General features: G+C 44.1%; 1 protein-coding gene and 1 long non-coding RNA gene across 2 annotated transcripts in view; one reads left to right on the forward strand and one right to left on the reverse strand.

Moving 5' to 3' along the window:
- LOC138670823 (uncharacterized) overlaps positions 1-19,136 on the forward strand; it is a 285,272-nt gene that overhangs the window by 140,840 nt on the left and 125,296 nt on the right. The gene's annotated exons all lie outside the window — the stretch shown is intronic.
- LOC138670821 (retinol dehydrogenase 7-like) overlaps positions 1-19,136 on the reverse strand; it is an 86,006-nt gene that overhangs the window by 39,919 nt on the left and 26,951 nt on the right. Inside the window, exon 2 of the mRNA XM_069758515.1 lies at positions 17,886-18,219. Coding sequence (XP_069614616.1) covers positions 17,886-18,198 — 313 coding nt within the window. The 5' untranslated portion in view covers positions 18,199-18,219. The remainder of the gene's footprint in view (positions 1-17,885; positions 18,220-19,136) is intronic.

Below are 19,136 nucleotides of genomic sequence, written 5' to 3' on the forward strand. Positions count from 1 at the left end.
CGCGGCAACAGTGGTGGTCAGCCACATACCAATGCAAAGCAAAAAAAAAAGGGAAGAAGCCAGCACTGCTTATGGTCAGAACGCAATAACTGAAGTGCAATTGCACATAAATTCTAACTGTATTTCAAATATGAGACATTTAGCAAACAATTGATCAATTCTTTGAGCTACCCCGCCACTTCACGGCAATCTCATAATGGGGCAGTCCTAATCTTCGTATTTTATTTTCGTTGTGCCATTATGGCTTCCTGAATGTATAAAAAAAAAAAGGACCACATTAAATGCGAACTGTACCTGGAGCATTTTCAGAATCACTCCCTTGGTGCCAGGAAAGGCAAGCGCAGGTAAAGGCCGATCAGGTCCAGTGCGGACATTTCAGATCTGGCTTCCACACTGCCAAACCCGCACCAAAGATGAAGGGTGAGACAGGCTGAGACACAGGTGCACAATTAACTTGAGCCTGAGGCGGGGCAGGGCTGCTGTGTGTGTGCACAGCAGCCTATCAATCACAGTGAACACAGAAAGAATGGCGCACATAACCCAGCGTGCGCGGCAACAGTGGTGGTCAGCCACATACCAATGCAAAGCAAAAAAAAAAGGGAAGAAGCCAGCACTGCTTATGGTCAGAACGCAATAACTGAAGTGCAATTGCACATAAATTCTAACTGTATTTCAAATATGAGACATTTAGCAAACAATTGATCAATTCTTTGAGCTACCCCGCCACTTCACGGCAATCTCATAATGGGGCAGTCCTAATCTTCGTATTTTATTTTCGTTGTGCCATTATGGCTTCCTGAATGTATAAAAAAAAAAAGGACCACATTAAATGCGAACTGTACCTGGAGCATTTTCAGAATCACTCCCTTGGTGCCAGGAAAGGCAAGCGCAGGTAAAGGCCGATCAGGTCCAGTGCGGACATTTCAGATCTGGCTTCCACACTGCCAAACCCGCACCAAAGATGAAGGGTGAGACAGGCTGAGACACAGGTGCACAATTAACTTGAGCCTGAGGCGGGGCAGGGCTGCTGTGTGTGTGCACAGCAGCCTATCAATCACAGTGAACACAGAAAGAATGGCGCACATAACCCAGCGTGCGCGGCAACAGTGGTGGTCAGCCACATACCAATGCAAAGCAAAAAAAAAAGGGAAGAAGCCAGCACTGCTTATGGTCAGAACGCAATAACTGAAGTGCAATTGCACATAAATTCTAACTGTATTTCAAATATGAGACATTTAGCAAACAATTGATCAATTCTTTGAGCTACCCCGCCACTTCACGGCAATCTCATAATGGGGCAGTCCTAATCTTCGTATTTTATTTTCGTTGTGCCATTATGGCTTCCTGAATGTATAAAAAAAAAAAGGACCACATTAAATGCGAACTGTACCTGGAGCATTTTCAGAATCACTCCCTTGGTGCCAGGAAAGGCAAGCGCAGGTAAAGGCCGATCAGGTCCAGTGCGGACATTTCAGATCTGGCTTCCACACTGCCAAACCCGCACCAAAGATGAAGGGTGAGACAGGCTGAGACACAGGTGCACAATTAACTTGAGCCTGAGGCGGGGCAGGGCTGCTGTGTGTGTGCACAGCAGCCTATCAATCACAGTGAACACAGAAAGAATGGCGCACATAACCCAGCGTGCGCGGCAACAGTGGTGGTCAGCCACATACCAATGCAAAGCAAAAAAAAAAAGGGAAGAAGCCAGCACTGCTTATGGTCAGAACGCAATAACTGAAGTGCAATTGCACATAAATTCTAACTGTATTTCAAATATGAGACATTTAGCAAACAATTGATCAATTCTTTGAGCTACCCCGCCACTTCACGGCAATCTCATAATGGGGCAGTCCTAATCTTCGTATTTTATTTTCGTTGTGCCATTATGGCTTCCTGAATGTATAAAAAAAAAAAGGACCACATTAAATGCGAACTGTACCTGGAGCATTTTCAGAATCACTCCCTTGGTGCCAGGAAAGGCAAGCGCAGGTAAAGGCCGATCAGGTCCAGTGCGGACATTTCAGATCTGGCTTCCACACTGCCAAACCCGCACCAAAGATGAAGGGTGAGACAGGCTGAGACACAGGTGCACAATTAACTTGAGCCTGAGGCGGGGCAGGGCTGCTGTGTGTGTGCACAGCAGCCTATCAATCACAGTGAACACAGAAAGAATGGCGCACATAACCCAGCGTGCGCGGCAACAGTGGTGGTCAGCCACATACCAATGCAAAGCAAAAAAAAAAGGGAAGAAGCCAGCACTGCTTATGGTCAGAACGCAATAACTGAAGTGCAATTGCACATAAATTCTAACTGTATTTCAAATATGAGACATTTAGCAAACAATTGATCAATTCTTTGAGCTACCCCGCCACTTCACGGCAATCTCATAATGGGGCAGTCCTAATCTTCGTATTTTATTTTCGTTGTGCCATTATGGCTTCCTGAATGTATAAAAAAAAAAAGGACCACATTAAATGCGAACTGTACCTGGAGCATTTTCAGAATCACTCCCTTGGTGCCAGGAAAGGCAAGCGCAGGTAAAGGCCGATCAGGTCCAGTGCGGACATTTCAGATCTGGCTTCCACACTGCCAAACCCGCACCAAAGATGAAGGGTGAGACAGGCTGAGACACAGGTGCACAATTAACTTGAGCCTGAGGCGGGGCAGGGCTGCTGTGTGTGTGCACAGCAGCCTATCAATCACAGTGAACACAGAAAGAATGGCGCACATAACCCAGCGTGCGCGGCAACAGTGGTGGTCAGCCACATACCAATGCAAAGCAAAAAAAAAAGGGAAGAAGCCAGCACTGCTTATGGTCAGAACGCAATAACTGAAGTGCAATTGCACATAAATTCTAACTGTATTTCAAATATGAGACATTTAGCAAACAATTGATCAATTCTTTGAGCTACCCCGCCACTTCACGGCAATCTCATAATGGGGCAGTCCTAATCTTCGTATTTTATTTTCGTTGTGCCATTATGGCTTCCTGAATGTATAAAAAAAAAAAGGACCACATTAAATGCGAACTGTACCTGGAGCATTTTCAGAATCACTCCCTTGGTGCCAGGAAAGGCAAGCGCAGGTAAAGGCCGATCAGGTCCAGTGCGGACATTTCAGATCTGGCTTCCACACTGCCAAACCCGCACCAAAGATGAAGGGTGAGACAGGCTGAGACACAGGTGCACAATTAACTTGAGCCTGAGGCGGGGCAGGGCTGCTGTGTGTGTGCACAGCAGCCTATCAATCACAGTGAACACAGAAAGAATGGCGCACATAACCCAGCGTGCGCGGCAACAGTGGTGGTCAGCCACATACCAATGCAAAGCAAAAAAAAAAGGGAAGAAGCCAGCACTGCTTATGGTCAGAACGCAATAACTGAAGTGCAATTGCACATAAATTCTAACTGTATTTCAAATATGAGACATTTAGCAAACAATTGATCAATTCTTTGAGCTACCCCGCCACTTCACGGCAATCTCATAATGGGGCAGTCCTAATCTTCGTATTTTATTTTCGTTGTGCCATTATGGCTTCCTGAATGTATAAAAAAAAAAAGGACCACATTAAATGCGAACTGTACCTGGAGCATTTTCAGAATCACTCCCTTGGTGCCAGGAAAGGCAAGCGCAGGTAAAGGCCGATCAGGTCCAGTGCGGACATTTCAGATCTGGCTTCCACACTGCCAAACCCGCACCAAAGATGAAGGGTGAGACAGGCTGAGACACAGGTGCACAATTAACTTGAGCCTGAGGCGGGGCAGGGCTGCTGTGTGTGTGCACAGCAGCCTATCAATCACAGTGAACACAGAAAGAATGGCGCACATAACCCAGCGTGCGCGGCAACAGTGGTGGTCAGCCACATACCAATGCAAAGCAAAAAAAAAAGGGAAGAAGCCAGCACTGCTTATGGTCAGAACGCAATAACTGAAGTGCAATTGCACATAAATTCTAACTGTATTTCAAATATGAGACATTTAGCAAACAATTGATCAATTCTTTGAGCTACCCCGCCACTTCACGGCAATCTCATAATGGGGCAGTCCTAATCTTCGTATTTTATTTTCGTTGTGCCATTATGGCTTCCTGAATGTATAAAAAAAAAAAGGACCACATTAAATGCGAACTGTACCTGGAGCATTTTCAGAATCACTCCCTTGGTGCCAGGAAAGGCAAGCGCAGGTAAAGGCCGATCAGGTCCAGTGCGGACATTTCAGATCTGGCTTCCACACTGCCAAACCCGCACCAAAGATGAAGGGTGAGACAGGCTGAGACACAGGTGCACAATTAACTTGAGCCTGAGGCGGGGCAGGGCTGCTGTGTGTGTGCACAGCAGCCTATCAATCACAGTGAACACAGAAAGAATGGACCTGATCGGCCTTTACCTGCGCTTGCCTTTCCTGGCACCAAGGGAGTGATTCTGAAAATGCTCCAGGTACAGTTCGCATTTAATGTGGTCCTTTTTTTTTTTTATACATTCAGGAAGCCATAATGGCACAACGTAAATAAAATACGAAGATTAGGACTGCCCCATTATGAGATTGCCGTGAAGTGGCGGGGTAGCTCAAAGAATTGATCAATTGTTTGCTAAATGTCTCATATTTGAAATACAGTTAGAATTTATGTGCAATTGCACTTCAGTTATTGCGTTCTGACCATAAGCAGTGCTGGCTTCTTCCCTTTTTGTTTTTGCTTTGCATTGGTATGTGGCTGACCACCACTGTTGCCGCGCACGCTGGGTTATGTGCGCCGTTCTTTCTGTGTTCACTGTGATTGATAGGCTGCTGTGCACACACACAGCAGCCCTGCCCCGCCTCAGGCTCAAGTTAATTGTGCACCTGTGTCTCAGCCTGTCTCACCCTTCATCTTTGGTGCGGGTTTGGCAGTGTGGAAGCCAGATCTGAAATGTCCGCACTGGACCTGATCGGCCTTTACCTGCGCTTGCCTTTCCTGGCACCAAGGGAGTGATTCTGAAAATGCTCCAGGTACAGTTCGCATTTAATGTGGTCCTTTTTTTTTTTTATACATTCAGGAAGCCATAATGGCACAACGTAAATAAAATACGAAGATTAGGACTGCCCCATTATGAGATTGCCGTGAAGTGGCGGGGTAGCTCAAAGAATTGATCAATTGTTTGCTAAATGTCTCATATTTGAAATACAGTTAGAATTTATGTGCAATTGCACTTCAGTTATTGCGTTCTGACCATAAGCAGTGCTGGCTTCTTCCCTTTTTGTTTTTGCTTTGCATTGGTATGTGGCTGACCACCACTGTTGCCGCGCACGCTGGGTTATGTGCGCCGTTCTTTCTGTGTTCACTGTGATTGATAGGCTGCTGTGCACACACACAGCAGCCCTGCCCCGCCTCAGGCTCAAGTTAATTGTGCACCTGTGTCTCAGCCTGTCTCACCCTTCATCTTTGGTGCGGGTTTGGCAGTGTGGAAGCCAGATCTGAAATGTCCGCACTGGACCTGATCGGCCTTTACCTGCGCTTGCCTTTCCTGGCACCAAGGGAGTGATTCTGAAAATGCTCCAGGTACAGTTCGCATTTAATGTGGTCCTTTTTTTTTTTTATACATTCAGGAAGCCATAATGGCACAACGTAAATAAAATACGAAGATTAGGACTGCCCCATTATGAGATTGCCGTGAAGTGGCGGGGTAGCTCAAAGAATTGATCAATTGTTTGCTAAATGTCTCATATTTGAAATACAGTTAGAATTTATGTGCAATTGCACTTCAGTTATTGCGTTCTGACCATAAGCAGTGCTGGCTTCTTCCCTTTTTGTTTTTGCTTTGCATTGGTATGTGGCTGACCACCACTGTTGCCGCGCACGCTGGGTTATGTGCGCCGTTCTTTCTGTGTTCACTGTGATTGATAGGCTGCTGTGCACACACACAGCAGCCCTGCCCCGCCTCAGGCTCAAGTTAATTGTGCACCTGTGTCTCAGCCTGTCTCACCCTTCATCTTTGGTGCGGGTTTGGCAGTGTGGAAGCCAGATCTGAAATGTCCGCACTGGACCTGATCGGCCTTTACCTGCGCTTGCCTTTCCTGGCACCAAGGGAGTGATTCTGAAAATGCTCCAGGTACAGTTCGCATTTAATGTGGTCCTTTTTTTTTTTTATACATTCAGGAAGCCATAATGGCACAACGTAAATAAAATACGAAGATTAGGACTGCCCCATTATGAGATTGCCGTGAAGTGGCGGGGTAGCTCAAAGAATTGATCAATTGTTTGCTAAATGTCTCATATTTGAAATACAGTTAGAATTTATGTGCAATTGCACTTCAGTTATTGCGTTCTGACCATAAGCAGTGCTGGCTTCTTCCCTTTTTGTTTTTGCTTTGCATTGGTATGTGGCTGACCACCACTGTTGCCGCGCACGCTGGGTTATGTGCGCCGTTCTTTCTGTGTTCACTGTGATTGATAGGCTGCTGTGCACACACACAGCAGCCCTGCCCCGCCTCAGGCTCAAGTTAATTGTGCACCTGTGTCTCAGCCTGTCTCACCCTTCATCTTTGGTGCGGGTTTGGCAGTGTGGAAGCCAGATCTGAAATGTCCGCACTGGACCTGATCGGCCTTTACCTGCGCTTGCCTTTCCTGGCACCAAGGGAGTGATTCTGAAAATGCTCCAGGTACAGTTCGCATTTAATGTGGTCCTTTTTTTTTTTTATACATTCAGGAAGCCATAATGGCACAACGTAAATAAAATACGAAGATTAGGACTGCCCCATTATGAGATTGCCGTGAAGTGGCGGGGTAGCTCAAAGAATTGATCAATTGTTTGCTAAATGTCTCATATTTGAAATACAGTTAGAATTTATGTGCAATTGCACTTCAGTTATTGCGTTCTGACCATAAGCAGTGCTGGCTTCTTCCCTTTTTGTTTTTGCTTTGCATTGGTATGTGGCTGACCACCACTGTTGCCGCGCACGCTGGGTTATGTGCGCCGTTCTTTCTGTGTTCACTGTGATTGATAGGCTGCTGTGCACACACACAGCAGCCCTGCCCCGCCTCAGGCTCAAGTTAATTGTGCACCTGTGTCTCAGCCTGTCTCACCCTTCATCTTTGGTGCGGGTTTGGCAGTGTGGAAGCCAGATCTGAAATGTCCGCACTGGACCTGATCGGCCTTTACCTGCGCTTGCCTTTCCTGGCACCAAGGGAGTGATTCTGAAAATGCTCCAGGTACAGTTCGCATTTAATGTGGTCCTTTTTTTTTTTTTATACATTCAGGAAGCCATAATGGCACAACGTAAATAAAATACGAAGATTAGGACTGCCCCATTATGAGATTGCCGTGAAGTGGCGGGGTAGCTCAAAGAATTGATCAATTGTTTGCTAAATGTCTCATATTTGAAATACAGTTAGAATTTATGTGCAATTGCACTTCAGTTATTGCGTTCTGACCATAAGCAGTGCTGGCTTCTTCCCTTTTTGTTTTTGCTTTGCATTGGTATGTGGCTGACCACCACTGTTGCCGCGCACGCTGGGTTATGTGCGCCGTTCTTTCTGTGTTCACTGTGATTGATAGGCTGCTGTGCACACACACAGCAGCCCTGCCCCGCCTCAGGCTCAAGTTAATTGTGCACCTGTGTCTCAGCCTGTCTCACCCTTCATCTTTGGTGCGGGTTTGGCAGTGTGGAAGCCAGATCTGAAATGTCCGCACTGGACCTGATCGGCCTTTACCTGCGCTTGCCTTTCCTGGCACCAAGGGAGTGATTCTGAAAATGCTCCAGGTACAGTTCGCATTTAATGTGGTCCTTTTTTTTTTTTATACATTCAGGAAGCCATAATGGCACAACGTAAATAAAATACGAAGATTAGGACTGCCCCATTATGAGATTGCCGTGAAGTGGCGGGGTAGCTCAAAGAATTGATCAATTGTTTGCTAAATGTCTCATATTTGAAATACAGTTAGAATTTATGTGCAATTGCACTTCAGTTATTGCGTTCTGACCATAAGCAGTGCTGGCTTCTTCCCTTTTTGTTTTTGCTTTGCATTGGTATGTGGCTGACCACCACTGTTGCCGCGCACGCTGGGTTATGTGCGCCGTTCTTTCTGTGTTCACTGTGATTGATAGGCTGCTGTGCACACACACAGCAGCCCTGCCCCGCCTCAGGCTCAAGTTAATTGTGCACCTGTGTCTCAGCCTGTCTCACCCTTCATCTTTGGTGCGGGTTTGGCAGTGTGGAAGCCAGATCTGAAATGTCCGCACTGGACCTGATCGGCCTTTACCTGCGCTTGCCTTTCCTGGCACCAAGGGAGTGATTCTGAAAATGCTCCAGGTACAGTTCGCATTTAATGTGGTCCTTTTTTTTTTTTATACATTCAGGAAGCCATAATGGCACAACGTAAATAAAATACGAAGATTAGGACTGCCCCATTATGAGATTGCCGTGAAGTGGCGGGGTAGCTCAAAGAATTGATCAATTGTTTGCTAAATGTCTCATATTTGAAATACAGTTAGAATTTATGTGCAATTGCACTTCAGTTATTGCGTTCTGACCATAAGCAGTGCTGGCTTCTTCCCTTTTTGTTTTTGCTTTGCATTGGTATGTGGCTGACCACCACTGTTGCCGCGCACGCTGGGTTATGTGCGCCGTTCTTTCTGTGTTCACTGTGATTGATAGGCTGCTGTGCACACACACAGCAGCCCTGCCCCGCCTCAGGCTCAAGTTAATTGTGCACCTGTGTCTCAGCCTGTCTCACCCTTCATCTTTGGTGCGGGTTTGGCAGTGTGGAAGCCAGATCTGAAATGTCCGCACTGGACCTGATCGGCCTTTACCTGCGCTTGCCTTTCCTGGCACCAAGGGAGTGATTCTGAAAATGCTCCAGGTACAGTTCGCATTTAATGTGGTCCTTTTTTTTTTTTATACATTCAGGAAGCCATAATGGCACAACGTAAATAAAATACGAAGATTAGGACTGCCCCATTATGAGATTGCCGTGAAGTGGCGGGGTAGCTCAAAGAATTGATCAATTGTTTGCTAAATGTCTCATATTTGAAATACAGTTAGAATTTATGTGCAATTGCACTTCAGTTATTGCGTTCTGACCATAAGCAGTGCTGGCTTCTTCCCTTTTTGTTTTTGCTTTGCATTGGTATGTGGCTGACCACCACTGTTGCCGCGCACGCTGGGTTATGTGCGCCGTTCTTTCTGTGTTCACTGTGATTGATAGGCTGCTGTGCACACACACAGCAGCCCTGCCCCGCCTCAGGCTCAAGTTAATTGTGCACCTGTGTCTCAGCCTGTCTCACCCTTCATCTTTGGTGCGGGTTTGGCAGTGTGGAAGCCAGATCTGAAATGTCCGCACTGGACCTGATCGGCCTTTACCTGCGCTTGCCTTTCCTGGCACCAAGGGAGTGATTCTGAAAATGCTCCAGGTACAGTTCGCATTTAATGTGGTCCTTTTTTTTTTTTTTTTTATACATTCAGGAAGCCATAATGGCACAACGTAAATAAAATACGAAGATTAGGACTGCCCCATTATGAGATTGCCGTGAAGTGGCGGGGTAGCTCAAAGAATTGATCAATTGTTTGCTAAATGTCTCATATTTGAAATACAGTTAGAATTTATGTGCAATTGCACTTCAGTTATTGCGTTCTGACCATAAGCAGTGCTGGCTTCTTCCCTTTTTGTTTTTGTTGTTCATCAAGCACGTTTTCCGATTGCATGGTATGCCTGATAAGATTGTCAGCGATCGGGGTCCCCAGTTCGCGTCTCGGTTTTGGAGAGAGCTCTGCCGTTTACTCAGCATAGAGTTAAACCTCTCCTCTGCATACCATCCCGAGACAAATGGGTTGGTGGAGAGAACCAACCAGACTCTGGTAACATATTTGCGACATTTCGTCTCTGCTAGGCAGGATGACTGGGCATCTTTGCTACCTTGGGCGGAATTTGCCTTGAACAGCACCGTAGCCGATTCCACTGGTCAAACACCTTTTCTCCTTAATTACGGCCAGCATCCGTGTGTCCCTGTGCCCATGCCCGTGTCATCCACCGATTCTAGGGTGGCAGACTGGGCGGTGGAGGCACGTGACATCTGGGACCGCACACAGGATGCCATCCGGGCCTCCAAGGAGAGAATGAGGGTTTCGGCTGATACACACTGGCGCCCCGCTCCGGTCTTTGCTCCTGGTGACTTAGTGTGGCTCTCCGCCCGTAACATCAGGCTGCGAGTTGAGTCCACTAAGTTTGCTCCTCGCTACATTGGCCCGTTTAAGGTTCTGGAACAGGTCAACCCTGTGGTCTACCGTTTGGCTATTCCTCCACGCCTTGGTATCACCGATACTTTTCACGTTTCCCTCTTAAAGCCCGTTCGTTTGTCCCGGTTTTCTGAGTCATCTGCTGGGACATCGGGTTCATCCACGGATGAGTTTGAGGTGAATGCTATTGTGGGGTGCAAGATGGTACGTGGCAAGAAATTTTATCTGGTGGACTGGAAGGGTCACGGCCCAGAGGATAGAACCTGGGAGCCTATGGAGCACATTCAGGCTCCGCTGCTTATTGCAGCTTTTGAGCGTAGTGAGGATCAAGGAGGGGGGGGGCCCTAGAAGGGGGGGTAATGTTAGGAGTCGAGTTTCCTCTGCTGCACAGGGGGAATCTCGATCCGTGTCTGCTGTGGTCTCCCATTCAGCATCGGCTGCAGTAGGGTCTGCTCAGCAGAGACGTCGCTCCCAGCGTCTCGCTGAGGCTGATTCTGTGCATTGGGTCACCACTGCCTTTTCTGGCTTTCCTATCATACCCTGCACTGATCTGCGGCGAGCGGGTCTCTCTGGGACTAAGTCCTTATTTGCACACACTGAGCATGCCCAGGGCAAGGTCTCCCATTGGAGGTCGAGGGTCACATGTTCGGTCACATGTTCAGGTACTGCTGCGCATCCCATTGGTCCTCCAGGAAGGTCCTGAAAGGGCAAAACTTCGGTAGCAGCTTCCTGTGCTGCAACTATATAAACTGCGCATGACCGCACGGCCATGCGCTAGTATTGTCTTATGTTATGTGCTTTGCGCCAGTGTGGTCACATGTATGTGTGTTCAGGGACCCGGCTGAAATAAGCCCCTAGAATGCTGGCTCCTCCGGCGAGGAGATTGAGTCTGAGTGTATTCAGGGACCCGGCTGAAATAAGCCCCTAGAATGCTGGCTCCTCCGGCGAGGAGTTTTGTGTGTTTGTGTGACCACTGACTGCTCTCTGTTTGGGCAGTTAGCCTGTGCCTCTGTGGAGTCTAACAGGGCACATTGCTTTCCTTTCACGGCTACTCAGTGAATTAACTGAGTTAGTCTATACCGCCATATAGCTCCGCCGTTTGCTAGCAGCAGGTACTCCTGCACGGTGGACCCCGGGCTGCGAACGCACCAATATCAATAAACATCTCTATTTACTCGGTGCGTTCCGCTAGCCCTAACATCTATATGATAGAAAATACCCAAGTGTGACACCATTCTAAAAACTGCACCCCTCAAGGTTATCAAAACCACATTCAAGAAGTTTATTAACCCTTCACGTGTTTCACAGGAATTTTTGGAATGTTTAAATAAAAATGAACATTTAACTTTTTTCCACAAAAAATTTACTTCAGCTCCAATTTGTTTTATTTTACCAAGAATAACAGGAAAAAATGGATGACAAACGTTGTTGTACAATTTGTCCTGAGTACGCCGATACCCCATAAGTGGAGGCAAACCACTGTTTGGGTGCATGACAGAGCTCGGAAGCGAAGGAGCGCCATTTGACTTTTCAATGCAAAATTGACTGGAATTGAGATGGGACGCCATGTTGCATTTGGAGAGCCACTGATGTGCCTAAACATTGAAACCCCCCACAAGTGACACCATTTTGGAAAGTAGACCCCCTAGGGAACTTATCTAGAGGTGTGGTGAGCACTTTGACCCACCAAGTGCTTCATAGAAGTTTATAATGCAAAACCGTAAAAATAAAAAATCATTTTTTTTCACAAAAATTATCTTTTCGCCCCCAATTTTTTATTTTCCTAATGGTAAGAGAAGAAATTGGACCACAAAAGTTGTTGCACAATTTGTCCTGAGTACTCTGATACCCCATATGTGGGGGTAAACCACTGTTTGGGCGCATGGCAGAGCTCGGAAGGGAAAGAGCGCCGTTTGGCCTTTCAATGCATAATTGACAGGAATTGAGATGGGATGCCATGTTGCGTTTGGAGAGCCACTGATGTGCCTAAACATTGAAACCCCCCACAAGGGAGAGCAATAATTTTTCCATATTTGAGTCCACAGAGTCATGTGAGGTTTTGTTTTTTGCGGGACGAGTTGTTGTTTTTATTGGTAACATTTTCGGGCACGTGACATTTTTTGATCGCTTTTTATTCCGATTTTTGTGAGGCAGAATGACCAAAAACCAGCTATTCGTGAATTTCTTTTGGGGGAGGCGTTTATACCGTTTCGCGTTTGGTAAATTGATAAAGCAGTTTTATTCTTCGGGTCAGTACGATTACAGCAATACCTCATTTATATCTTTTTTTATGTTTTGGCGCTTTTATACGATAAAAACTATTTTATAGAAAAAATAATTATTTTTGCATCGCTTTATTCTGAGGACTATAACTTTTTAATTTTTCCGCTGATGATGCTGTATGGCGGCTCGTTTTTTGCGGGACAAGATGACGCTTTCAGCGGTACTATGGTTATTTACATCCGTGTTTTTGATCGCGTGTTATTCCACTTTCTGTTTGGCGGTATGATAATAAAGCGTTGTTTTTTGCCTCGTTTTTTTTTTTTTTTCTTACGGTGTTTACTGAAGGGGTTAACTAGTGGGCCAGTTTTATAGGTCGGGTCGTTACGGACGCGGCAATACTAAATATGTGTACTTTTATTGTTTTTTTTTTTATTTAGATAAAGAAATGTATTTATGGGAATAATATATATATATATTTTTTTCATTATTTAGGATTTTTAAAAAAACATTTTTTTTACACATTTGGAAATTTTTTTTAAATTTTTTTTACTTTGTCCCAGGGGGGGACATCACAGATCGGTGATTTGACAGTTTGCACATCACTCTGTCAGATCACCGATCTGTTTCAGAGCGCTACAGCGTTACCAAGTGCCTGCTCTGAGCAGGCACCTGGTAAGCCACCTCCCTCCCTGCAGAACCCGGATGCCGCGGCCATATTGGATCCGGGCCTGGAGCAGGGAGGGAGATAGGAGACCCTCACAGCAACGCGATCACATCGCGTTGCTGCGGGGGTCTGGGGAAGCACGCAGGGAGCCCCTCCCTGCACGATGCTTCCCTGCACCGCCGGCACACCGCGATCATGTTTGAACGCGGTGTGCCGGGGGTTAATGTGCTGGGGGCGGTCCGTGACTGCTCCTGGCACATAGTGCCGGATGTCAGATGTGATAAGCAGCTGACACCCGGCCGCGATTGGCCGCGCTCCCCCCGTGAGCGCGGCCGATTGCCCTGGACGTACTATTCCATCCTTGGGAAGTAGGGCCCACCCCACATGGACGGAATAGTACGTCCATTGGCAGAAAGGGGTTAAAGAATGTTTTCCTCTGAAATGCTGCAGTATTTCAAAGTCTAACATGCCTGGTTGAAATCATGCAGCAAATGTCTGATGCATTCTGCCCATGCATTGCACATTGTTCCCTTTAACATATAAAAAGGAGTGAAAGTAGTAAATAGTAACCGTCATTTTAATTTTTTTTCTGATTAAATAGTATTGAAATACATAAATAACTTTGTAACATACAGTAGCTTATTACAAAATCTGCTTTTTTCTTGTCCAGCACTGATCATTCATTTTAAAAATTCTCAATTTATGGGTAAAATCTGTATTCAGTGAAGACAGGTTTTTATATTACTTAGATGGGAGTTACTGAATAAAGATTTTACCTGTGAACTGAGAATGAATGATCAGTTTTGGAAGAGAAAGAAGCAGATTTCTCTGAGAAGATATATAAAAAATTTCTTATCACATATACTACTAATTCATGAAATAAAAAATCAACCGATGGTTACTCTTTAAGCTGATTTTGCTGTCTTACTAAAACAGTTAACATCTTATTGTGTTTACCCTTTACCCTCATAGTTTTAATTGATGTCGAGTGATAAATCAAAATTTTTAACCCCTTTGCCCCCAAGGGTGGTTTGCACGTTAATGACCGGGCCAAATTTTACAATTCTGATCACTGTCCATTTATGAGGTTATAACTCTGGAACGCTTCAACGGATCCCGGTGATTCTGACATTATTTTCTCATAACATATTGTACTTCATGATAGTGGTAACATTTCTTTGATATTACCTGCGATTATTTGTGAAATAAAACAAAATTTGGCAAAAATTTTGAAAATTTCGCAATTTTCCAACTTTGAATTTTTATGCAATTAAATCACAGAGATATGTCACACAAAATACTTAATAAGTAACATTTCCCACTTGTCTACTTTACATAAGCACAATTTTGGAACCAAATTTTTTTTGTTAGGGAGTTATAAGGGTTAAAAGTTGACCAGCAATTTCTCATTTTTACAACACCATTTTTTTAGGGACCACATCTCATTTGAAGTCATTTTGAGGGGTCTATATGATTGAAAATAACCAAGCGTGACACCATTATAAAATCTGCACCCCTAAAGGTGCTCAAAACCACATTCAAGAAGTTTATTAACCCTTCAGGTGTTTCACGGGAATTTTTGGAATGTTTAAATAAAAATGAACATTTAACTTTTTTTCACAAAAAATTTAATTCAGCTCCAATTTGTTTTATTTTACCAAGGGTAACAGAAGAAAATGGACCACAAAAGTTGTTGCACAATTTTTCATGAGTGTGCTGATACCCCATATGTGGGGGTAAACCACTGTTTGGGCGCATGGGAGAGCTCGGAAGGGAAGGAGCGCCGTTTGACTTTTCAATGCAAAATTGACAGGAATTGAGATGTGACGCCATGTTGCGTTTAGAGAGCCACTGATGTGCCTAAACATTGAAACCCCCACACAAGTGACACCATTTTGGAAAGTAGACCCCCTAAGGAACTTATCTGGATGTAGGGTGAGCACTTTGACCCACCAAGTGTTTCACTACAGTTTATTACACAGAGCCGTGAAAATAAAAAAATATATTTTTTCCACAAAAATTATTTTTTAGCTCCCAGTTTTGTATTTTTCCAAGGGTAACAGGAGAAATTGGACCCAAAAGTTGTTGTCCAATTTGTTCTGAGTACGCTGATACCCCATATGTGGGGGGAACCACCATTTGAGCACATGGCAGCGCTCGGAAGGGAAGGAGGGTCATTTGAAATGCAGACTTAGATGGAATAGTCTGCAGGCGTCACATTGCGTTTGCAGAGCCCCTAATGTACCTAAACAGTAGAAACCCCCCACAAGTGACCCCATATTGGAAACTAGACCCCCAAGGAACTTATCTAGATGTGTTGTGAGAACTTTGAACCCCCAAGTGTTTCACTACAGTTTATAATGCAAAGCCGTGAAAATAAAAAATATTTTTTTTCCACAAAAATTATATTTTAGCCCCCGGTTTTGTATTTTCCCAAGGGCAACAGGAGAAATTGGACCCCAAAAGTTGTTGTCCAATTTGACCTGATTACGCCGATACCCCATAAGGTGGGGTAAACCCCTGTTTGGGCGCACAGGAGAGCTCGGAAGGGAAGTAGCACTGTTTTACTTTTTTCAGCGCAGAATTGGCTGGAATTGAGATCGGATGCCATGTCACATTTGGAGAGCCTCTGATGCGCCTAAACAGTGGAAACCCCCCAATTCTAACTGAAAGCCTTACCCAAACACACCCCTAACCCTAACACCAACCATAACCCTAACCACACCCCTAACCCTAATCCCAACCCTAATCCCAACCGTAAATGTAATCCAAACCCTAACTTTAGCCCCAACCCTAACCCTAACTTTAGCCCCAACCCTGACTTTAGCCCCAACCCTAATTCTAACTTTAGCACCAACCCTAACCCTAACTTTAGCCCCAACCCTAACCCTAACCCTAATGGGAAAATGGAAATAAATACATTTATTTAAATTTAATTATTTTTCCCTAACTAAGGGGGCAGTGAAAGGGGTTAGATTTACTTTCATAGCGGGTTTTTTAGCGTTGCTCCGGGGTTTCAGGGAAGCACGTAGGGAGCCCCCTCCCTGCGCGATGCTTCCCTATACCGCCGGAACACTGCGATCATGTTTGATTGCAGTGTGCCGGGGGTTAATGTGCCAGGGGCGGTCCGTGACTGCTCCTGGCACATTGTGCCGGATGTCAGCTGTGATAGTCAGCTGACACGCGGCCACGATCGGCCGCGCTCCCCCCTTGAGCACAGCCAATTGCATATGACGTACTATCCCGTCGGTGGTCATACGGGCCCACCTCGACGGGAGAGTACGTCAGATGTCAGAAAGGGGTTAAACATTGAACTTATTGCCTTTTGTTTTGTGTCCTATATTTACCTAAGGAAAATGTAGAGATACGGTATCCAGCTGTTTTTTCGATAATCAATCTTTATTTGTAGAATTGAATAAAAATCGAACACTCTCTGTAATATAGAAAAAAAATCTGATAGTTTTTCTTACATGTTTCAGACTGAATTTCAGTCCTTTCTCAAGGATGATCCTTGATATCCTATCCTTTTTCTATTGCTTCCACCAAACAAGAGTGATCTTTCATCAGAGCCGAGGATTCGCTGGCTACTTCAACTTGGCTGCGCTAGATTACACTCTCTTATTTACTTCAATTACCTAACCCTGTTCCCACCGGAAGTGTACAAACTGATGACGAATGTAAAGCTGCCAATCCAGCACATGGATTCAAAGGAGGCCAGAGTCTCAGCCTTGAATTCTGCAAGCTTTTGACAGCAATGATCCCATACTTTATCTATTCGTGGGGCTGCTGATGTCCCCCAGATTGTTTGGGCCTGAAAAATGAAGAGCATTTAATCCACCTACAAAGTAATCGGACTTGGCTTTCATTGTTCTATTATGCAAAATTACTAGCACTTACAACAGGATAACTGAACCAACATTCAAGAAATGGCCAAAACAGTGTCCCCAAAGTTTTTGGTTCCAAAATAATGGTGTGATAACAATAATTACCATCAAAAGTGGCACCTCTGAAAACAATGTCCAGATGACAAATAGTATGTTTATGGAAAGTGGTTCACTAGAAACTAGAGCTGAGTGTATAGACTTTGAGTCAAAGTTCCTGAAATGTGCAAGTCGTGACAAATTCGAACAATTTGTTATTTGATTTGTGGAGATAGCAAAAAAAAAATGCCTGACACCACTGACACCAATTCACTCACCGCTGAATATTGATAAGACAGAGAGTGGGCTTATGACAATAGACATAGCCACATGGACTTCCTCACAAGCACACAGCACATTCCTCATAGGGATAAAAAAGTCATAAATCTGATAAAGGTGTACTACTACAGAAAAAAAAAAGAAAATGCTAGTGATAGTCTCGGTCTGTGAATGACAATACAAAGATTTGAGTGACAGGTAGGTGCTGGACCTGCAGAGTCAATGTAACTGTGAGCAGATTGTTCTGAGATATGCGTTGGTACAGCACTTTAATAACACCATTATTTTTTTTTTATTATTCTTGATGTACAGCAAATAAAGATGACCGTTTAATATCCCTGTCTTAATTTTGTGTTTTGTACAAATTTTCAGTAGTAGCCAGACAGAAATGCAAGGCTACTGCTCCATAATACAATTACAAATATTATGAGAAAGTCGACAGGACTAAGGTGATTTTCCATGACTTAAAAAAAGGAAGCAACAGGTGTGTCACCATTTCTAGAACAAAAATGAAAAAAAAGAGAAACCTTTGCTCAACTCCTAGACAACCGCTTTATCCTTTTAAAGAAAAATGGAATAATAATAGATTACCTTTACTTCCAACCGTAGCGGCCACCTTTTCAGCAGCAGCGCTTACACTTTTGCTGTCGGTAACATCCAATATTATTGTTTGCAGTCTACTGGAGGTCTCTTTCTTTAGGTTTTCTGCCCCTTGATTGGTCAGACAAGCAGCCAGGACCTTCATTCCACGTCTATATAACTGCTTTGCCAATAGGTTTCCAAATCCAGAGTCACATCCAGTGATAAAGACATATTTGTCGGTGAGATTTTCCAGAATCAGACTTTGTCTATACCATCTGTACAAGAAGATCAGGACAAATACCACCAACAGAAGCATCCACATGATGGGAGATGCAATTTTAACCTGCAATGTGATCAGCGATTGAAGGTGAGGGTTTTTTTACATGTAACTAAGCAATACTGAAAAAAAAACCATACGGTAATTCCAAGTAACAGCTAAAAACTGAAGCTTTTGTCAAAGTAAAGATGTCTACTCACCATAAAAGTTCAATACATAACACAGATCTACAAAAAACAAAAAATTCAGGTGCCAAGGTTTTTTTTTAATAAATTTAAGGTATTTTGAGGGTGCTAAATTCTAAAATCCCATTACTATTGCTGAACTGGTTCTAGCTTTTGGGACAATTCATCCATAAAAATAATGCATTACTCGAATTCAACTTGTGTCATAGAAAATGCCATAGCTTTTGGTCTTTTAGTCTGTTTGACTCTTTAACAGTGTCTTAGGTAATGAAATATCCTATATAATTATTTTGCATTTCAATTTGTAGGTTTATGAAAGTGACTTTTTGATTCTACTGTAATTAATTCATTAATTAACTATTAAATATCTAAAAAACTAGAGCCTGACAAAACCGGTCATTTTCTTAATTGGCACCATTAACTTAATATAAAACCGTTCAGACATCGTTGGCACCAAAATCACTGTATACCAGTGAATAAATATGGCTGAAAAAAAGACACATCATGTTCATGACTGGTGATTGATGGACAACGCCATGGCTGCTTTTGCTATTTTCTTGGATATTGGGCAGCTCACAGTAAATGTAAAGTATATACAGTTCCGGCAAAAACAATATTTACAAGTTCAGTGAAACCACAAAATCTTAAAATCTTAACATTCAAGTGTTTTATTGTGAATAATGCATTACAATTAGTATTGAAAAGTGAAATAATTAAGAAGTGAAATAATGATGCGGATTTTACATGTAAAAACAATTCTGTCGCTCAAGTGTAAAGATTTTTTTGCCGGCACTGTAC

This window comes from Ranitomeya imitator, chromosome 3 (genome assembly GCF_032444005.1).
Source record: "Ranitomeya imitator isolate aRanImi1 chromosome 3, aRanImi1.pri, whole genome shotgun sequence".
Classification (NCBI taxonomy): Eukaryota; Metazoa; Chordata; class Amphibia; order Anura; family Dendrobatidae; genus Ranitomeya; species Ranitomeya imitator.